Genomic DNA, 17964 nt, shown 5'->3' with positions numbered 1-17964 from the left:
AAATACACAAAATGAGAGATACAATGTCTTTTATTTTTACAAAAAAAGCTGGTAAAAGATGATGTAAATAAAAGTGTAATGCGCCCCTAAATAAAACTACCTCTCCCCTGTAAATACTTGTTAAATAATTAAGAACACCATCTACAGTACCACAAAACCATCAAAATAATTAAATTTTATCAGGGACAGGGAAAAAAAATACAGTGAATATGAATGTGCCTTGACCAGTTACAGAACTTGTTAGGATAACATAACTACTGTCAGCAGTCCAACAGCGTGCACAGTGCCTTCAATTAATGCATTTCAGCATAATTACATTTCTAGTGGGGCCTAATTCCCCCAAAAAGGCAGAGCTAAGAATTTCAATTCTACATTCTAAACTCTGGAATTAGAGCCCATTAAAAAAAATCACAGTGGGTAAGAGATGTATATAAAAATACTGGGTGTTCCTTTCAAATCACAGGAGTTGTGGGACTACATTCTTTTTTTCTGTTTTTTTTTGGTTTTTTGTTTTGTTTTTTTTCCTACAAAATGCTATTGGTTTCAACAGAATCCAGTTTGTTTTATGCTACAGACTTGACACTGAACTATGAGTATATTGCCTGTTTGCATGTTTTGGTAGTTGGGTTTTTTTTATCTTTTTTTTTTTTTTTTCCTGTAGTCCCAATTCCTTAGGCTTCAGTTGAGTCATGAAGATGCATATACATGCCTTCAAACTCTTCAAACCCTGCAGGCTACTCAGACTGCAAGTACTGCATGTGACTACCAAGAGGGATTGCCCCCTTTGCCTCATAGCTTTATACACCTACTGTTTTAACAGTGCATTGCACAAATTTACATGAAAAATACTGGTTTTGCACTATACAGTTTCTAGAATATATACAGAATAAAATAAGTTAACTTCTAATGAGAATTGCTGATGGGCAGCATATATCTTTAATATACATTTTAAAGTCTCTGCAGGCAGCTACTTTTTGGTTAGTTGTTATCAGTATTTTAACATAAGCACTGGTCAGAGAACTGAGCAGCATTCCAATAAAGTTAACAGATATATTATTTCTTTTAGAAACACTGGGAAATCCCAGTTTAAAATATTATTAAATGTCCTAACATTTACACACTATGAGGATTAGATCTAATAAAATAAAATTTCTTCAAAAATAATCTTGCAGCTCTTTTAAGCATGCTCTGAGACCTTATTTAACAATCATCCATACCTTCAAAAAAACAACTGTCACATAGCCATACATTCTAACTCACACACGTTATTTCCTTATAACAGACAACAAAAGCAAATAAAACACTGAGCAGTCAATGGTTTTTGCAGTCTATATCATTCTACTCATGTTTTTGACTGCACATTCTTCATGACATTGCAAAGTGTCTCATTAGGTGTTAAGCTGATGGTTTTACTGCTGGAAAGCCAGGAAGCCTTGCAGGTCTTCAGCCAAAATAAACCAGCCTTGATTTTAGCCTCATCCCACCTGCGATATTGATCCAACCTCTAGAGGCTGTTTTTGCAAACATCCTTTATGGTTCTGTTACAACAGAAAATAATGCATATGTATGCGTTGTGTTTAAGCCCTTTTCCTTTCATGTAGTTTTTATACATAAATTTAATAAAAAAATACTACTGCCACACAGGCTGCTGTGTAGAAAGAGCAGTCAAGTAGGATGTTCACTTCAATTTTCAGGGTTTTACTTGTGATGAAACAGTTTCTTGCTGTGATAAAAGTGTGTTGCTTGTCAGGATTGCTGGAGGTTTGTTGTTTTTTTTTTTTTTTTTATGAAAGGTGCTCAATAATAGTCTGAAGTATCTTCATGATCAGTTCTTTTCTAAATGACAGCTGTTCAGAATCCAGTGGTCACAAGATTTATTTGTGTTTTGATCTTCCCTAGAAGCTGACAGGATTGCACCATGCGGAGAGACTCTCGGATTTCTAGATTAAGTTCCATCAGCTTTGAGCTGGCCTCAGACATGTCTTGGTTGGAGCCCACTACTGCAAAGCTGCCAGTCTGGCCAAGTGTCTGATGACGGAAATAGATGTGCAGCAATGTTTGAACTGGGTCATCTTCAGAACTGCCAAAGATGTCGTGGGGCCAAATAGATCTGTAAACACACAGTTTGGATTTAAACATTAAAAAAAAAAAGTTTAAATGTTCTTTTAAAAGATATTTGAACAGAAGACAGGAAAATGCAAGGGAAAATAACATGCAATTTGGATTTAAAAATCAAAAGTTTAAATACTTTTAAGCAGATATTTGAACAAAAGACAGAAAAATGCTAGAGGAAAGCTTCTCCCACAGAGTCCTGGTAAATAACAGTATAATTTCTCAGATATAAATTCTAAATAAGTACTACTAAAATTGCTTTTCACTTTTCTTAAATTACTGAAAAGAAAACCCCAAAACTTGTAATGAAGCAACAGCGCTTGTCCTTTTCAACAAGGACATTGACAAGAACTGAAACTAAAAAAAAAAAAAGGAATAGTACTTATCCCTGTTTTTAATTTAAAAATGTCTATTAAGAAACTCAAGATCTGAAAGCAATCCTTAAAAACTTACCTGAAAGCCTTGACCTGTGCCACAGCTGACACAAACTCCTTGTTTCTCAGGGTTTCAATGAGGGAGTGAATAGCTGTTTCTGTGCTAGCTTGGGCAGCCTCTGCAATTTCAATTTCTTCAATACCACTGTCAGACACTGCCTCGGCCTCTTTCAGGCAGCTCTCCAAATGAGCAAGTTCTTCAGACATGTTTATTACCTAAAACAAGTATAATTTATCTCTTTTAGTTTAAATGTATTTCAAACCAAAATAATTTTCAGAAGATCAGGTTTTTATTTTTGTCCTCTGTGCAATAAAGAGAAATAGAAAAAGAACACCCAAATATTTTCTGCAGATGCTTAAGTATACAGTTAATGGCCCAAGCCTGCAAGTCAATTATTTGGGCTTTCCCTGATGAAATTTCCCTCTTAGTTCTTTTAAATTTTATTAAAAAAAATAATTTCTTTTCTTCTTATATTACTTAATAAGAAACTTAGAAGAATAAAACATTTCAGAAAGGTATTAATTACCTTTCAGAAAGGTATGAGAGCAATGGTGCCATTACAAGGACATCTTAAATTATGAAGGAAAAAATCTGGAAGATGGTAACCCAGCACAGTAACAGTAGTGCAGCCAGTGTATATAATAATGTATTTGGCTTTAGCTGCAATGCATGAGTAAAACACAAGGCCATTTCTCAGAACATGCTTCTGCATCTGACTAACTTAGGCAAGAAGTGGGACTGATGTGATGCTAACCTTCCACAGTGTTCTTCAAACCCAAACTTATTTACAGCCTCTACAAAAATCTGGAAATACAAGTGAGGAACATGCAGGTTTTTTTTTCTGAAGCTACTCATAAACCAAACACTTTGAGTCAGGATTGTCATGTTCCTCCCTAGTATATCAAGCAAGACCAAGCCTACTTTTTTTTTCTGCTACCCCTGTTTATTGCATTCCAGACCCAGGGGAGAACTTATAGAAGGCATTATTAATAGCATAACACACACAACTCAATTAACATCACATATGTACCACATGTGATGTTACAGCTGAAAAAAAAAAAAAAAACCAGCTGAAAAACACTTCTTACTTCTGAAGTTACTACAACTAAAAATCAGGCATAAGAGGTGCTTATGTACTACTAACTGTGCTTAGGATGGGGACTAAGGTTGCAGAGTAATTGAATGGTGGCTGAAATGACAGAGTTAAATGAATCAGTTGGTAGAAAGTGGTGGTGTTTGCTATAGGAAACACCACGGCTATGGAAAACTCTTCTGAGTGGACTTGATGTGCCTTGATTGTAGCTTGATTAGGATACACCAGGAGTGTTACTGAAATCCTTAAAATCCTCATCATTGGACTCCCTACGTTCCCGTCTTTTTTTAAAGAGCTTTCAAGCTGTACAAAAATCAACACAGATAATTGAACATCTCAGAAAATTACTGTAAGCTCTACTTAAATATTTTATTAATTGGCTATAAAACAGCTGGAACCCTCTTCCAGTTTCTAAAAGGATGTCCCACTGATGAAAATGTTATCAAAATGTGTTTTAAATTGTCTGCTTTTAAAATGTCAACAATTACTAGCTGAATGGCATGGTTTTCATTACCTCTGCTTCTTTTTTGATTGTTTTTACTTGACTGATGAGTTTGCAATAGGCTTGGAACAGAAGCAGCAACTGGAAATGCAACTTGTATAGCCTCCGACACAACTCCAGCTCCTACAAATGTAAACAACACTGTTACATTCAGGAAGTGCAAACCTCCTACTATCCAGTGCAAGAGACAATAAATCACAACTTCTTCAGTAGAGTGTGCAAAATTAGAAGTAGTTAATTTGGATACTAAGGAAAATGCCAAAAATATTTAGAAGCTAACATACAGTAAGCTAATGAAAAGCAGGTGAAAGCTTCATTCAGTTCTAGATTAACAAGTAGCCTCTCACAAAAATTTGAAGTTCACTTTATAGTAAGTTAGATTTCCAAGAAAGGGGGTGGAGTGGGATGTGAAGTGATTCAAAAGGCATTTTGAAATGTCTGGAACATTTCAAGATTTCATGACTTAAAACCAAGAGTTTCAATTGTTGATATTTTACTGTTTTAAATTCAAGATCTAATATCCAAAAGAAGCAGTTGTGGTCCATAAGTATAGGATCTTTCATAACCATTAATATTTATATTGTAAGCACAGTATATAACCTGGCCCTTAGCTTACACTGCCTGACAGAGTAGGAAGAGAATAATTCCATTCCTGGAGGCAAGAATAATGTTTTCTTTATAAAAGGTAGCTCTTATTCTGCTTTAGAAAATAACACATGATATATTCTTAAGGAAATGAAATCGCAGTTTTAATTTATGCACTGTCTTGCTTCCATTTTTATGCCTCTAAAACACTCGTCAGAAATGTAGACAGTGTTAATACTGCTTCACATACAGACATAAAAGCTAGTGCTAATGGAATAATCTTTATAACCATTCTACTAACTACAGGATCCTATTATCTACAAAGGACCAACAGTCTAATGGGTTAGATGATGCAAAACTGAAGCACACAGCATTTCTGTAATAGTCTAGGACAAGACATCATTATTTCACAAATGGACAAGACAGATGGAGACCAGTTTGGTGACTGGCATGGTTAAGTATTTGATAAATCAAGAACTGTCACTTACTGCTAGAATTTCCATTTGCTAAGCAAGAAGATGAGCAGGTCACAAAAATACAAAGAAAGAAAAAAGAGCAAGAATTAGTGTAGGAAATAATTTTAATTAGGGTAAAAGATGTCCCAGGTAAAATGGAGGAAGAAATACAAGTAACATGCTCCAAACATATCCTGAATGTAAAAAATTACCAGGCTGAATTTGATCTAAAATTACTTGCTGCTGCTATAGCTAAAAATAAAAAGTACTGGCTTTGTTATCCCGCAGCATGAATAACACTCTTACAACCCTGTCTGGTCTTTATACATTGTGTAGTCTGAAAGATGCACAAATTTAAGGTAATCAAAATCAAGGACACTTAGATCTGACTGAACATCTGTACTAAGCTTCTTGTTCTGTATCACAATAGTTTAAGCAAAAAGAATGCATTTTAAAATTGGAGATGCAAGGTTAATTTGGATTCTGAATCAGTTTAGAAATTCTTGGGTTTGCTAAACTCAATTCTAAATCCCTCTGAGAGATTTCTGTACTGTAATTGCACTTGGTTTTTACAAGCCATTTCAGAAAAAAATTTTGGGGAGGAGGGATAGGGAGAGAAGAGGTCAGAAAATGTATGTGTCAGACTAGGGATGTGAACTTCCCCACTCCTGTGCTTTGTAATGCACTGAGCGTACTGATGGCACTTAGGCATGTACAGTGAGTGGTCATGGCAAACTGATTCACAGAATCACAGAATATCCTGAGCTGGAAGAGACCCACAAGGATCACTGAAGTCCAGCTCCTGACCCTGCACAGGACAACCCCATTGGAATCATGGGGTTGTCATCATCATCATCATCGACCCTACACACCACATGCCTGAGAGCCAAAAAAAGGAAAGTCAGTGGATATCTGGCTCCCAAGAGACAGAAGCAGCTGAGCTTTACTAAGCACACAGTTGTACACAGTGGTATGGTAAGTTATAAACTGTGTGCTTCCCAGGTTATAAACACTGCATGGTTTTGTTACACTCCATGTTTTTGTTCTGCACTCTGTGCTATTATATACTCAGCACAATTACCATATTTCTGATGCACAGAACACTGAAGACATAAAATCTTGAACTGCAGAAGTTAACATGACTTTGATTAATCACTTTAATGAAGCACAGAGAATCAGACTTTGAGAAATGGCAGGATTGACTATTTAATAATTTTAGTCATTAAGTTCCAGTGTTCTTAAAGCCAAGTCTCATTAATACTGTAAGCCATAATTAATCCCTTTTCCCCAAAACACACCTTGAAAGCTACCTTTTAAAAATTCAGGAGAGGTTTTCCTTTAGAAACGGCTTTGTACTGCTTCAGTGTCTTTCACATGCATGCTTACTTGAGAAATAATCTGATTTTTCTACCTGCCTGTCCTGTAGGAACAGTCAAGCCAGAGTCCAGATGCATTCTTTCAGGCTTAGATGTACTAATAGCAAGAACTGAATAATTAGATTTACTTGCAAGTCTGCTGGCAATGCACAAGCTGGAACAGAATTACTCTCGCTATTCCTTAGCTGTATGGACCACAGTGCCAAAAATTAGTAAGAAAATCTTATTTGTGTTAGTGAATGAAAAATATCTGTTTTTCTGAGCAAGACAACACTTACACATTTTTAGCATTAACTGGTTGACTGCTCAGACTTAGCAGCCCCACACTCCATTTACAAGGACTTTTGAAGAATTACCAGCATGCCACCCTTGCAGGGTGGATTAAAAATCAAAATCAAAACACGTCCCCACAAATAATAATCAGTGTGATTCAGAGGCCATCCTCAAACCCTACAGAAATGGGGAAGAATAGGCCAAACTGCCTTGCCAAGGAATCATGGATTTTCTCTGTACAAGCTATCTGAAAGCCTGCATGTTATTTGTCTTCCATTTCTTGGTTTCTCCAACTACACAGTAGGAACAGTAACATTTACCTTCATGGTCAGAATGGTTCTGTTCTAACAACTAAATGTTAGAACAATTTCTTGGTGTATGTAAACAAAATTACAAGTATGGACTGAAACACATAAATGCTGCTTTTTAATTAATATATATACAGCATTTACTGTATTGTAATAGTAAATGTTATCTATTTCTAAAAATATACCAGTCAGTATGCAAAGATGTATATTTAGTGTAAAATATACCAAAGCATGTGTTCATAGGCAAGATAAAAAGTCCTTGCAAATAGTAGCAAATTATTTTGCCAGTTTTGTATTACCTAAGCTTATTCACTTGATTTTTTTTTTAATGTGCAACTTCAATGCAGTATAAAAATTAACATATAGTATCACATTTTACTACTGTAAAAATGCAGGTACATTTTGTGATTGCATTAAAAAGCCCCAAACACATATGTGTATATATATGAAGAACAACAAAAGAAAACTATAAAAGAAGAAATAGTCCAAAGATACAGTAAACATTTCTGTTGGTGAAGACTACATCTTCAGCAGCAGAAACCTGACCAAGTGCATCAATGAATGGTTCAACTGAATAAAAGAAATAAAATTCCTCCTTTTTCAGCCTGGATTTGAGATTTTTGTCAAACTGTGATTGTGAAAAGGTTAAGTTCATCTGCTACCTGCAGTTTTTTCTTACATCTTTCACTGTCCTTACCACAGTACTTCAGATGGCAGACCTCTTGTACCTACTAATGTTGGGTTTTGGATTTGCTTTTTTTACTGTATCAATATTATGTAGCTATTCTATTTAAAAAAAAAAACCCAAACCTCAGTCCTAGTCCATTTTGGGAAAAGCTATCACTTATTATAGCAATTAGTAATACTAAACATGGATGAGTGCCATGCAAATATATACAAAATATTCAACTAATATTAATGGTTACTTAACCTATTGTTAGATGATATTTTGACAGAAGTGTTTAATGAGCTTTTTGCTATACTGCTACTTTACTCCCTGTTACTTCTCACTCAAATACTGGCTCCAGAAAGGTCTTACGTAGTTCTAAGTTTTTGAGTAGACAATATATCTGAGCATATAGCCAGAATTTTAATCTTTTTTCCTTCTAGAAACAGCAGGAGAAAAGCAGACTTGCGAGTACACAGATGGTATCTAGTCTGCTTATCTACTCAGTGTTATTAAATCTAGAACCCAAAACGGATTGCCAGCTTTTATTAAGAAGACCCATTTTTATTGCCACTTCATGAGACTCTGAGTTTCCAAAAGATAGGATGATAACTGAAATGAAAAGTTTTTTATATATTTTTAATATCTCTACAAATATTGAATTTTTTGTGCAATAAAGATGATTTTTAGTCTCATATCCTGAGACTGACAAATGACATACTTACCTGGGCATCTGTGTTAGTCCCATGAATACCATCATCAGTACCAAATGTCCTTTTGCAGTCTTCTAGCCACTGCAAAATAAATATAAACAAGATTGATCATCTGACACAGCAAAGTGAAGACTGTGCTAAAACTGTTTACGACACTTTGTCTTGTACATTCTTGGATAACGTAAGAAATTGTGCTATGAAATTAATTGTTTACCAATGTTGTTTGCAGTGATGACATCCACTCTGATAGATCACTTTGTAACTTTTATTTCCTGTGGCCTTCATTACCCAAGATGGAGATAGTACACTTCAGCATAAATACTAACCCATGATTGAATTGATACCGTTACAGGAAAATGTATGAGAGGGTGGAAGCAGAAATATCCCTTTCTTTACTTTCTGCACAAGTTTTACACTAATGTGATTTATCAGCCTTAAAAATATAGAACTAATTCATATTAATTCTCATTTCCCTTAACAGAATAATCCTGTTACATTTCTTGGGACTACTTAAGAAACAGAAGGAAATAGAGCTCTCCTGTGTAAGTGCAGGTTTACAGGATGGAATGAAAAAACCCAAATTCTCCAGTGGGAGTTTAGCATCACCTCCAGTTCATACAAGCCAAGGAGATAAAGTATTCTTGCATTGCACAATGCAAACCTGCAGGTTCCACTCAGGGCTGCACTTAACTTCACTTCCTATATCAGACAATAAGTTTATTAATTTCACTGGGCAGTCTCTTTTTCTACCCTTAACCAGCCATGCAAATTTCTCAAAAAATAACCTCCATGTGTACTGGCATTCCCATGAATTTCTGTGTTACTATAAAGCATTTATAAAATAAAATATGTTCTTTTTGGACAATACAACCTGATCACCCCATTGATAAATTTTTCTGTACAGTGCCAACAACTGCAACCATGGTTATTATTGAAATGGGAATGCATCTTGTTGAGATAAAGTGTATAATATAATCTGAAATGAAGAATAGCCTCTATACATCCAAGGAAGAATAATTTAGCATACTGCTTGTGTTTGGTATCTTGAATCTCAGAGGGAATCTTGGTGACCTTTTTCTAACCTTTGTCTGATGCAAGAAAAAGAAAAATGTGATTTCCCATCCGCTCAATTTAATAAAGGTTACTTAGTGAATTAACTAGGCCAGTGTGCTCATCAAGAGGAGAAATGGAATTCTCTGAACATCACAGTGTCAGTTTCAATTAGTGACATGGATACCAACATCCACAGCAAATCTCATTTTTCTTTTTATCAGCCAGCCTCCATCAGGAACAATGGAATAGGTTTGCACTGCAACAAACAGCAGCAATTGGGAAGCTAGTATTTCTTTTCACGCACCACCCTTTTTAAGATCTTTTTTTAAATCTTAGAACCAGTCTGAATAAAGGGTGTGCCTAGAATGCTGTGTGTATAAACTTGCATTTTCCATTACATTTATCTGATTCAGTATCTTTGTCCCTAATACACACATGAAGTCTAAGCAGTTGTCTTGCAAGAAAATAGAACAATAGCTCCAAAAAGGTGACAAAATTAATTTGTTAAGAATTTTTACAGAATATATGTTCAGCATGGTAGAAAGATTTTTTTTCTTTAGGAACAGTGTGAAGAATAACCTTCTTTATGTGTTTGCTTTGTGTCAATTAATGTCTTCTCCATACATCTCCTACAAAGTGTGGATGAAAGCATAAGGCAGGGAAGTCTGGGGTTAGTCTTGGTCATAAGCACAGGTTGGTCTGCCAGATTACACCCTAAACAGACATGCTGAACAGCCTATACTATGGGTATCTTTCTGTCTTATCTTGCTGTATAGGGAAGTGTTTCAAGCAACTGCAGCCCAAGCCTTTTACTTTTTCAATTTGATTCATGTGAATGCCAGCACTGAGAGTGACAAACATTATCTTTTAGGATAAAGTTTAAACAACAGTTTTTCATTACAGAAATTCACATGTAGATTCTCCCAGTGCTTGATTCTAGAGGATACCAGATTAACATGCTGTTAATCTGGTAATTTTTATTTACTTTATTATACAGTAACCCAACCATTTACTGGTCATTTTTCTGTGTGTTTCTATGAAAAAACCAAGGGTCTGCATAAAGCTGATTAAGGATTTTGCCTTAATACTTTCAAATTTAATAGGATACATAGCACAGCTGTGTGTAACAACAGAAATTCAGATTTTACTTGAGGAAGTCTTGTTCAATCTTTCCCTCTACTCTGTTTAAGAGGACAGAGTAAGAAGACAGTAAAACATATATCTAAGATGTAGCTTAGAATATTCTTAGTTTACATTTAATATAAAATACACCTTAGAAAAAAAGGGCCAACAGCTAAAGGAATATTTCTAAAATGTTTTAGAAAAGTAAAGTATTTGAGTAGTCACTATTTCCAAATTAACATGCTCAACAACCACTTACATAATGCCCTAAATTGTCTAAATGAAGTACTATCAAGAGTCAGAGATGACTGGTCGAAGCTGAAAGTTTCCTCCTTCTCAGTACTCCTTTTTATTTATAAATGATTAAATAAAAATAAAACCCTGACAAAATGCTCTCAGTTCAGAACAATTCCTTTAACCCTGTGAACCTTCTTCCTGCTCCAGTCACTCGCAGATCTGTGGCATAAGACAGGGTGACCATAGAAACATGTCACTGGACTTCCTTTTTTTGACAGAAAAAACAATTCCTTCACTATGATATAATGACAGAGGCCATCAAATTGATGTATTTGTATTTGTTTACCTAGTAAAATAAAATACAAAGAAGTTCCTAATATCCAGCATGGGTTTATATCAATATGAAATGTGGCAGTGCAAAATTAAATAACAATACTTTTAGTGAATTAGTTGCCATCTGAAAGGGATGTAATTTTAATTTGTTATATTTTGACAAATCAACAAAACAATACCATTGGTTATTGCTGTGATAAACTAGACTAAATGGAGAGTTGATGTAAAATTCCTTCATGTTTGGATAGTCATCATTCTAATCACACCCACACACATCGGTCCCTTTTTACCCTGTCACAAATCTTTCTGTCTGACCATGGGGCAAATCAGTTACACCCTCTGTGCCTCAGGGCTGCTCTCTAAAAGGAGGAATGAAATACATTATGCTCTCATAGCAGTGCTGATAGCATTCTGCACTGAAGACTGCCAGACAAGAAATATTACATTGAGTAAAATTATCTTAGTCATTAGATGAGCACTTGTTTCTGATTAAGCCTACATGGCAAAATGTAGCTCATTATTTTCGATCAAATAAATTGTTATTACCACAGAGCAGGGCAAATAAATGCAGCAACTCCTTAACAGAAATGCTGGCCTGGATCCTGCCAAGAGTTTATCTTCATTAACAGTGCTGTGTGGCATACTTTAGCATTGGTTTCAAGGAAACCACATTTCTTGTGAGATCCTTTCCACAAAAAAGTGCATGTCTGGTCTATTCAACAGATGAGCTGTCAGCAATCTTTGAAAGGCAAAGGCCATAATTTCCTAATAAATTCAGCATGATCAAGAGACACAGAGCCACTTGTGCTGCAAAATATCTGCCAAAGCTCTGCCAAAGCATCATGGCTTGAATTCTGGTTCTGTTTTATATTACTCAAACTTGGCTATACTGCCATTGTCACAGCCTCAGAGGCTGCTGAGATCAGTAAAATTCAGCATGTTCAATCTTCCTAGGAATCATCATCTCTACAACAAAAACCCCATATATTCCCCCTTTCCCTCTATTTGCAAAACTCATTGTAGATCCATGTTTTCTTTTAGGTCTTGAAATACAAATCTTACCGGTGTCAGTTTTCTGAAGTTAGTATCTTACTTTCTGGAATTCACACCTAGGTTCACAAAACCAAACATACAGACCCTTGCTACAGAAATTTTCTAAATTTCTTCTAAACTGCATTTCTTTGGAAAAAGGATATAACCACTGACATATACCTTGAAAACTAAACTGCATTATTCTAAGCAACACAGAAACATCATCCTCAATGAGATCCAGCTGTAAGATGAGCCCTAAATTTGTCTCTGTGTGACACAGCTGTAAAACCCTCATTACTTGTCAGTGGAGATTCAGTCACCAAAAAGAAGTATAAAGAATTATTCAGCTAAACAAGTCAGTATCTCTATTACAATAAATGCATTGCTTTCTTGATTCCTTTTAATATATTGATCTGATCCTTGAATATTATGGGTGTTAATGCACTTAGCATTCCAGAAAGATAGTAAATGTCTTAATCTGGAGGTGAATCCCTAGTCTAATAAAATAAGTAGAACATAAATTTAAAAAACCCATTATTTATTAATATTCATGTTAGAAATACTTGAATATTTTTAAATTAGGAATGGGCTTTTCCCGCTGTTAGTGGATTTGTGCCGTGTTATAATTAAAAATCAATTTCAGAAATACATGCAACAAAAATGAATTACACTTAATAAAAAACCCCTCAGGTTCCAATTATAGTAGTAAGAAAAGGAAACAGGATTTTATTTCAGAAATGTTTTCCCACAGTTTACCTTTAGATGCCTTTGATGAGAGATAAGGACCTGCAACATTTTTTGATGAGTAGGTTCTAATATTGTTGTCTTGAGATATAAGAGACTCACCTGTTCTGCTGCCTCTCTTTTGACATTATAGGTATCCAAGTGTTCTTGGAGCTCTAGAACACTGAATTTCAATGTTTCTAGCAGGCCACAAGACAATAGCTGGAAGATAAAAGCAATCAAACTCTGTAGTCATGTAACATCTGACTATAACCCATACAGTCTAATATCTAAATTACATTATACAGAATCCCATGTTCACATTTGGAAAAACAAATTAGAATTAGCTGGTGATGTCATTTGTGACAAGCAAGGGAATTAACACACATGTACCTCTACCATTTAAATCAGTGAACAATAGTTTTAATTCCAAAATAAGAAGAGTAGTATCTAGTTAACATGTGAAAGAGAGATTTCAAAGCAATTTTTAGGTTTTTCATAATGAAGAATATTTGATACACACATACAACTAGTGTAAATAAAACAGCCTGTAGAACGAAGGAAAGGTACTGCTGCTGGATTGCTCCTGTAGCAACCTAAGGAGCATCCACTGAGGGTTACTTGCTCTTCTCAATATACAAAATATACTACCAGAATAGATTCTGCAGTCTGTAAGAAACAGGACTTGGTCAAAGCAGGAACCACTGGGTATTTGAAGACTTTTCTACTATTAATAACTGCCTATTTTAATATGGTATCGGAATCTCTTTTTCCCTCAGGGAGTGCTACCTCAGCTTTCTTCTGCACCATTTCTCCCTGTAGTTTTATTTTCACTTAGGTTTTCTTATTAGTCCTTCTTCTGACACTTCCTGTAATAAACATCTCTAACATGATGCTTCCTCCCTCACACTGGTCAGTCCTTGCACACAATAACAGCTCTGTACTTTATCAGTGAGAATTAATCTGACAAACAGGTTCATTGAATTTTCATTATTTGGAGAGGAAAGATTTATTTATACAGTATTTGTCAATGTAACAACACTAAGGTGTGTATGTCCATGTACACATGTACGTATTTGTGTGCTATATTAATTTATATCCTTTTTATATTTGTGTTTATATAGATTTGGTTTTTTGTTTTAAAATACACATGGTGTTTTAGTTAGGCACTAGTGTAGCTTTTCTTAAGGCTTCTTATCTTAAAGAAATTTCCTTTTTTGCAAATTTCTAGTGCTTTTAAAGTGACATAAGTAAACCCAAAAAACATTACAGGTGGTTCCCTTGAAATGCACTATCTGTATCATGCTTTTTTCATTCTTATATTCTTAAGTGAGAGCTTAAGAAAGAGTTGCCCCTTAGTAGCAAGGGAAAAAAAGCAGGACAGTAGAAGTGTCTCACACAGGACATTAAGGCCAAAGATCCATCTGCCTCAGCCCTGCAGCTGACAATGTCTAATGGCAGCTGTTTAAAGAAGGGCAAACGTGGTGATCCACCTGATCCAGAGTGCTTTCAAAGCCTCTGTCAACGTGTTGTTCTGCATATTTAAAGGATCTGTCCAGGGCTACTTCTTCCATGAATTTCTTTAGTGGCTTTTTGAAAACATGAACAGATACCATAAAAAGTGACAGCATTTCACAGTTTATGAATCACATGAAGGACCTTGGTTCTGTATGTTTTGTAAGTTACTGCTAGCTTAATTTGATCACCCTTAACATCAATTAAGACAAAAAGAAAATATTTTCTATCACTTATCCATGATAAGACATTGATTGACAGAGTTATCTTCTAAAGGGCTAAAAATCCTAGCCTACATACTCATATCTTACGTGTACTTATTTCATCATCCTTGTGTTGTGATATTTCTTTAATTTTTTCCAGCACTACTACCTTTGCTCTGAGAGCAAGGGACCAAAACTGCCCCCAAAATTCAGGATGTAGGTATACTGGGAATATGTACATTAACTCAGTGATGTTTCCTGTTTTGCTTTCTCCTTTCTTGATAATTCTAGCACAGGGGTTTTTCTGCCTGCTGCTAAACACTGAGCTGACTTCTTGGATTAGTATCTATTATAATCAGGATTTCAACTTGCATGACAACAAATAATTCCAAGTCTTCTCATTGTATATTTGTAGGGAGAATGTTCTTCCCATGCATCACTGAATATATACATAAAACAAGATAACAGAAAAAGGCAAAGTTGCTGCTAGATAAATAATCTTCATTTTTCTTACTTGTGCAGAGAACATAGAATAAATATGAACAAGCAGGGAAGGTAAAGAGTAGTAAGGGAATCAAAGTGATATCTACTATCAGTAAGTTTCCTACTGTTCACTGTTACAGCTGGAACCTATTTTTTAAGAAAATGCATTTCTCACTGGTGGTTTCCAGTGTTTATGATACACAGTGGCCACTTAAGATTTTAATTCCCTTCTGATTTCAAAGAGTTTCTTTTTTCCACATATTAAAACATGAAAGGTTTAAGCAGACAGATATTCCAACATGCAGGTTTGAGATTCTTACCGTTTCTGCATCCACAAAGACTGTTGGACATTCTGAACATAACATCATCACTTCCAGAGAACTTTTAAACTTTGTTCCAATGCGCTGTAGACTTTCACCAAGAAAGCTAACTGAATCATTTGTAATAGATACAAACTTTCTTTGAATGGTCTAAAAGTCAAATCAGAAAAACATTTATCTTACATTGTGTTTTACTACTCTTCTGGCTTTTTAGGTAAGAATTTCAAAGCAAATTTCTATCCTGACAAGTTTCCATCACATTATGTTTTTTCATTAAATGAAAAACTAATATGCAATTTTCTCTGAATAGTTATGTAAAATCAACTCTGGAAAATGCAATAAATGAATAAAACCAGCCAGTATCTATAGAGACAAGTACTCCTTTCCTATCTAGACCTCTAGCCTTCGTATAGGTAGATGACTATTTGCCTTTACACAGTACAGATAGTTCAATTAATTTTCAAGTGTTTGTGTGCAGAAAATTACAGAGTTTTATGAGTCAGTATGCAACCTGCGTAGTACGATCTGTATCCAAAACTGCCACCTGCAGGATTTCTACCTTCTTCAAAAATCCGTCCTGAGTTTATCATGTTTGATTATGCAGAGTGTCATCTTAGCCTAATGGAACACTGCAATCTGCTATGTACTATTTCATTAATCCTGGAAGTTACATGTAGAAAAAAACTATATAAAGATTATACAGACAGCTGCAAAGTTAAACACAGGAAGAAGGAGCCAAAAGGTAAAATGGAAAGGTCCAGTCAAACAAGGCCTCCCAAGTATCACTTGATCATGTTAACCCTCCTCTGTACCCAGTAACAACTCCTCAGGAACATTTTTTGCCCATGCTTGAACATTGGTTTGCTATTGTGCAGAGCAGCCGACTTTCCAGCTGTTAAGTTTCATCCTTCTTCCTCAGCTCCCTCGTTAATGAGCACAAGAGAATATGAGCTCTCATTTTACCACTTTCAGGAAATGAATGAATGTGTGGAAACCAACTGCAGCTAAGCTTTGGTATAATACAGGCAAACCAAATCCCTGATGTCTAGACGAAGCAAGAGACAAAAATCTACAACCTGTAACAGAAATTTCATGGCACTGTGGCCATGAAACAAATTATTCCATGGGAAAGGCAGAGCATGAATTCTTCACATCTAAGTTACTGCCCATACATGGGATAAAATGTGCTAGTGTGCATCTTTCACTGAGGAATTTATTATGATATTCCAAACAGCAAGCAAAATTAATATCAGAGATACAAGAAAGGGCTGGAGCCATAAAACCTTGTCCTGACTATTACCTTAGCTCATTTGGTTCATTGCCTGTATGTAAAATGAATTAATTATACTTATTCTACCCCATAGGAATTTGGAAAGAAGCATTACTTTTAAAATGTAAAATCTCATCCCCTTCATATAGGGAGAAGGAAGCCAGAAAAAATAAGCCATGGGTATTTTGTGTTGGATAGCAGATCTATGAGGTAAATATAGTTAAAAAGAGGCATTTGAAACATCCACCTCCAGTGGATCTCCTGGTGTTTCAATTACTTCTCTGCAGAAAGAAACCTTTTTCTCTCAAGACAGATGCAAGATAAATTCATTAATGTTTGTCATGCTGTGATCCCATAATAATGACTCCCACAAAAAACCCAAACGAACAAACCAAAAAAAAAAAAAACCAGGAGAAAGACATTAATTCTGTAATCATCACAGAACCCAGGTAATGTTCAGAAAATAAAAGAAGGGACAAGAGCTAAGAGCTTGCAAGAAACACTGAACTGATTTTTTTGAGCTTTTCTCAATTTTTGTTGATTTTCTGAGCAGGTTCACTCCTAGGCAACGAATACAGCAGATATCCTATGGAAAAATAGGGTATGACAGTGTAACATTACTTCAGCAGTGTTTTTCTGGTCTGCTTTTTATTTGCTTTCTAAAGCTTCTTGCTACCATAATCTTGTGGCTTTTGCAGTTTCAAGGGGAAGAACAGTTTTAGAAGTAGGGGGAAAGGATTTCAGATGAGCAATCATACATGGAGAATTCACTGACCTGAAACAATCTTGAGAAGACATGAAATGTATAGACAGCACAAGATCCATCTGTGTCTGACAGCATCTGATTGACGTGGCAGCGCCAGGCTTGCTCTTCATCATCGTATGCCACTGGCTGGAAAGCTGCCAATATGGCAGAAAGAAAGGGGGAAGGAGGAGGGGAAGTCTGCACTTCTGGGAAACCATCCTGTTCTTCTTCATCTTGGCTACAAACAATAAATAACAGAAATTACCTCCTCAGCAAACTTTTTAGGAAGAAAACACCTTCATTTTGGCAAGAAAAAAAAATTTGGATTCAGAATAGCTTTTTGTAAAATAAATAACAGATCAACTAAGGTAACTACGAGACAAGAAAAGAGTAAACAATCAAAAACTTT

At 35.4% G+C, this 17964-nt stretch overlaps 1 protein-coding gene across 14 annotated transcripts in view; it reads right to left on the bottom strand.

The window, feature by feature from the left end:
• Positions 1 to 479: 479 nt before the first annotated feature.
• Positions 480 to 17964, bottom strand: part of FRYL (FRY like transcription coactivator) — a 163595-nt gene continuing 146110 nt past the window's right edge. For 11 of the 14 annotated variants that reach the window (XM_071432423.1, XM_071432426.1, XM_071432424.1 and 8 more), the window contains 8 exons: positions 17586 to 17793; positions 15541 to 15690; positions 13143 to 13241; positions 8532 to 8600; positions 5216 to 5233; positions 4155 to 4265; positions 2566 to 2762; positions 480 to 2110 (listed from right to left, as the gene is read on the bottom strand). In XM_071432423.1, coding sequence (XP_071288524.1) covers positions 1852 to 2110; positions 2566 to 2762; positions 4155 to 4265; positions 5216 to 5233; positions 8532 to 8600; positions 13143 to 13241; positions 15541 to 15690; positions 17586 to 17793 — 1111 coding nt within the window. In that variant the 3' untranslated portion in view covers positions 480 to 1851. The remainder of the gene's footprint in view (positions 2111 to 2565; positions 2763 to 4154; positions 4266 to 5215; positions 5234 to 8531; positions 8601 to 13142; positions 13242 to 15540; positions 15691 to 17585; positions 17794 to 17964) is intronic. The other 3 variants (XM_071432419.1, XM_071432430.1, XM_071432421.1) reach the window with 1 other exon arrangement.

The sequence above is a fragment of the Agelaius tricolor genome, unplaced genomic scaffold, assembly GCF_023055355.1.
Source record: "Agelaius tricolor isolate 1412-34295 unplaced genomic scaffold, bAgeTri1.0.p SCAF_8, whole genome shotgun sequence".
Taxonomy (NCBI): Eukaryota; Metazoa; Chordata; class Aves; order Passeriformes; family Icteridae; genus Agelaius; species Agelaius tricolor.
Note: the sequence above shows the minus strand (reverse complement) of the source record. Positions and strands in the feature narration are given on the sequence as shown.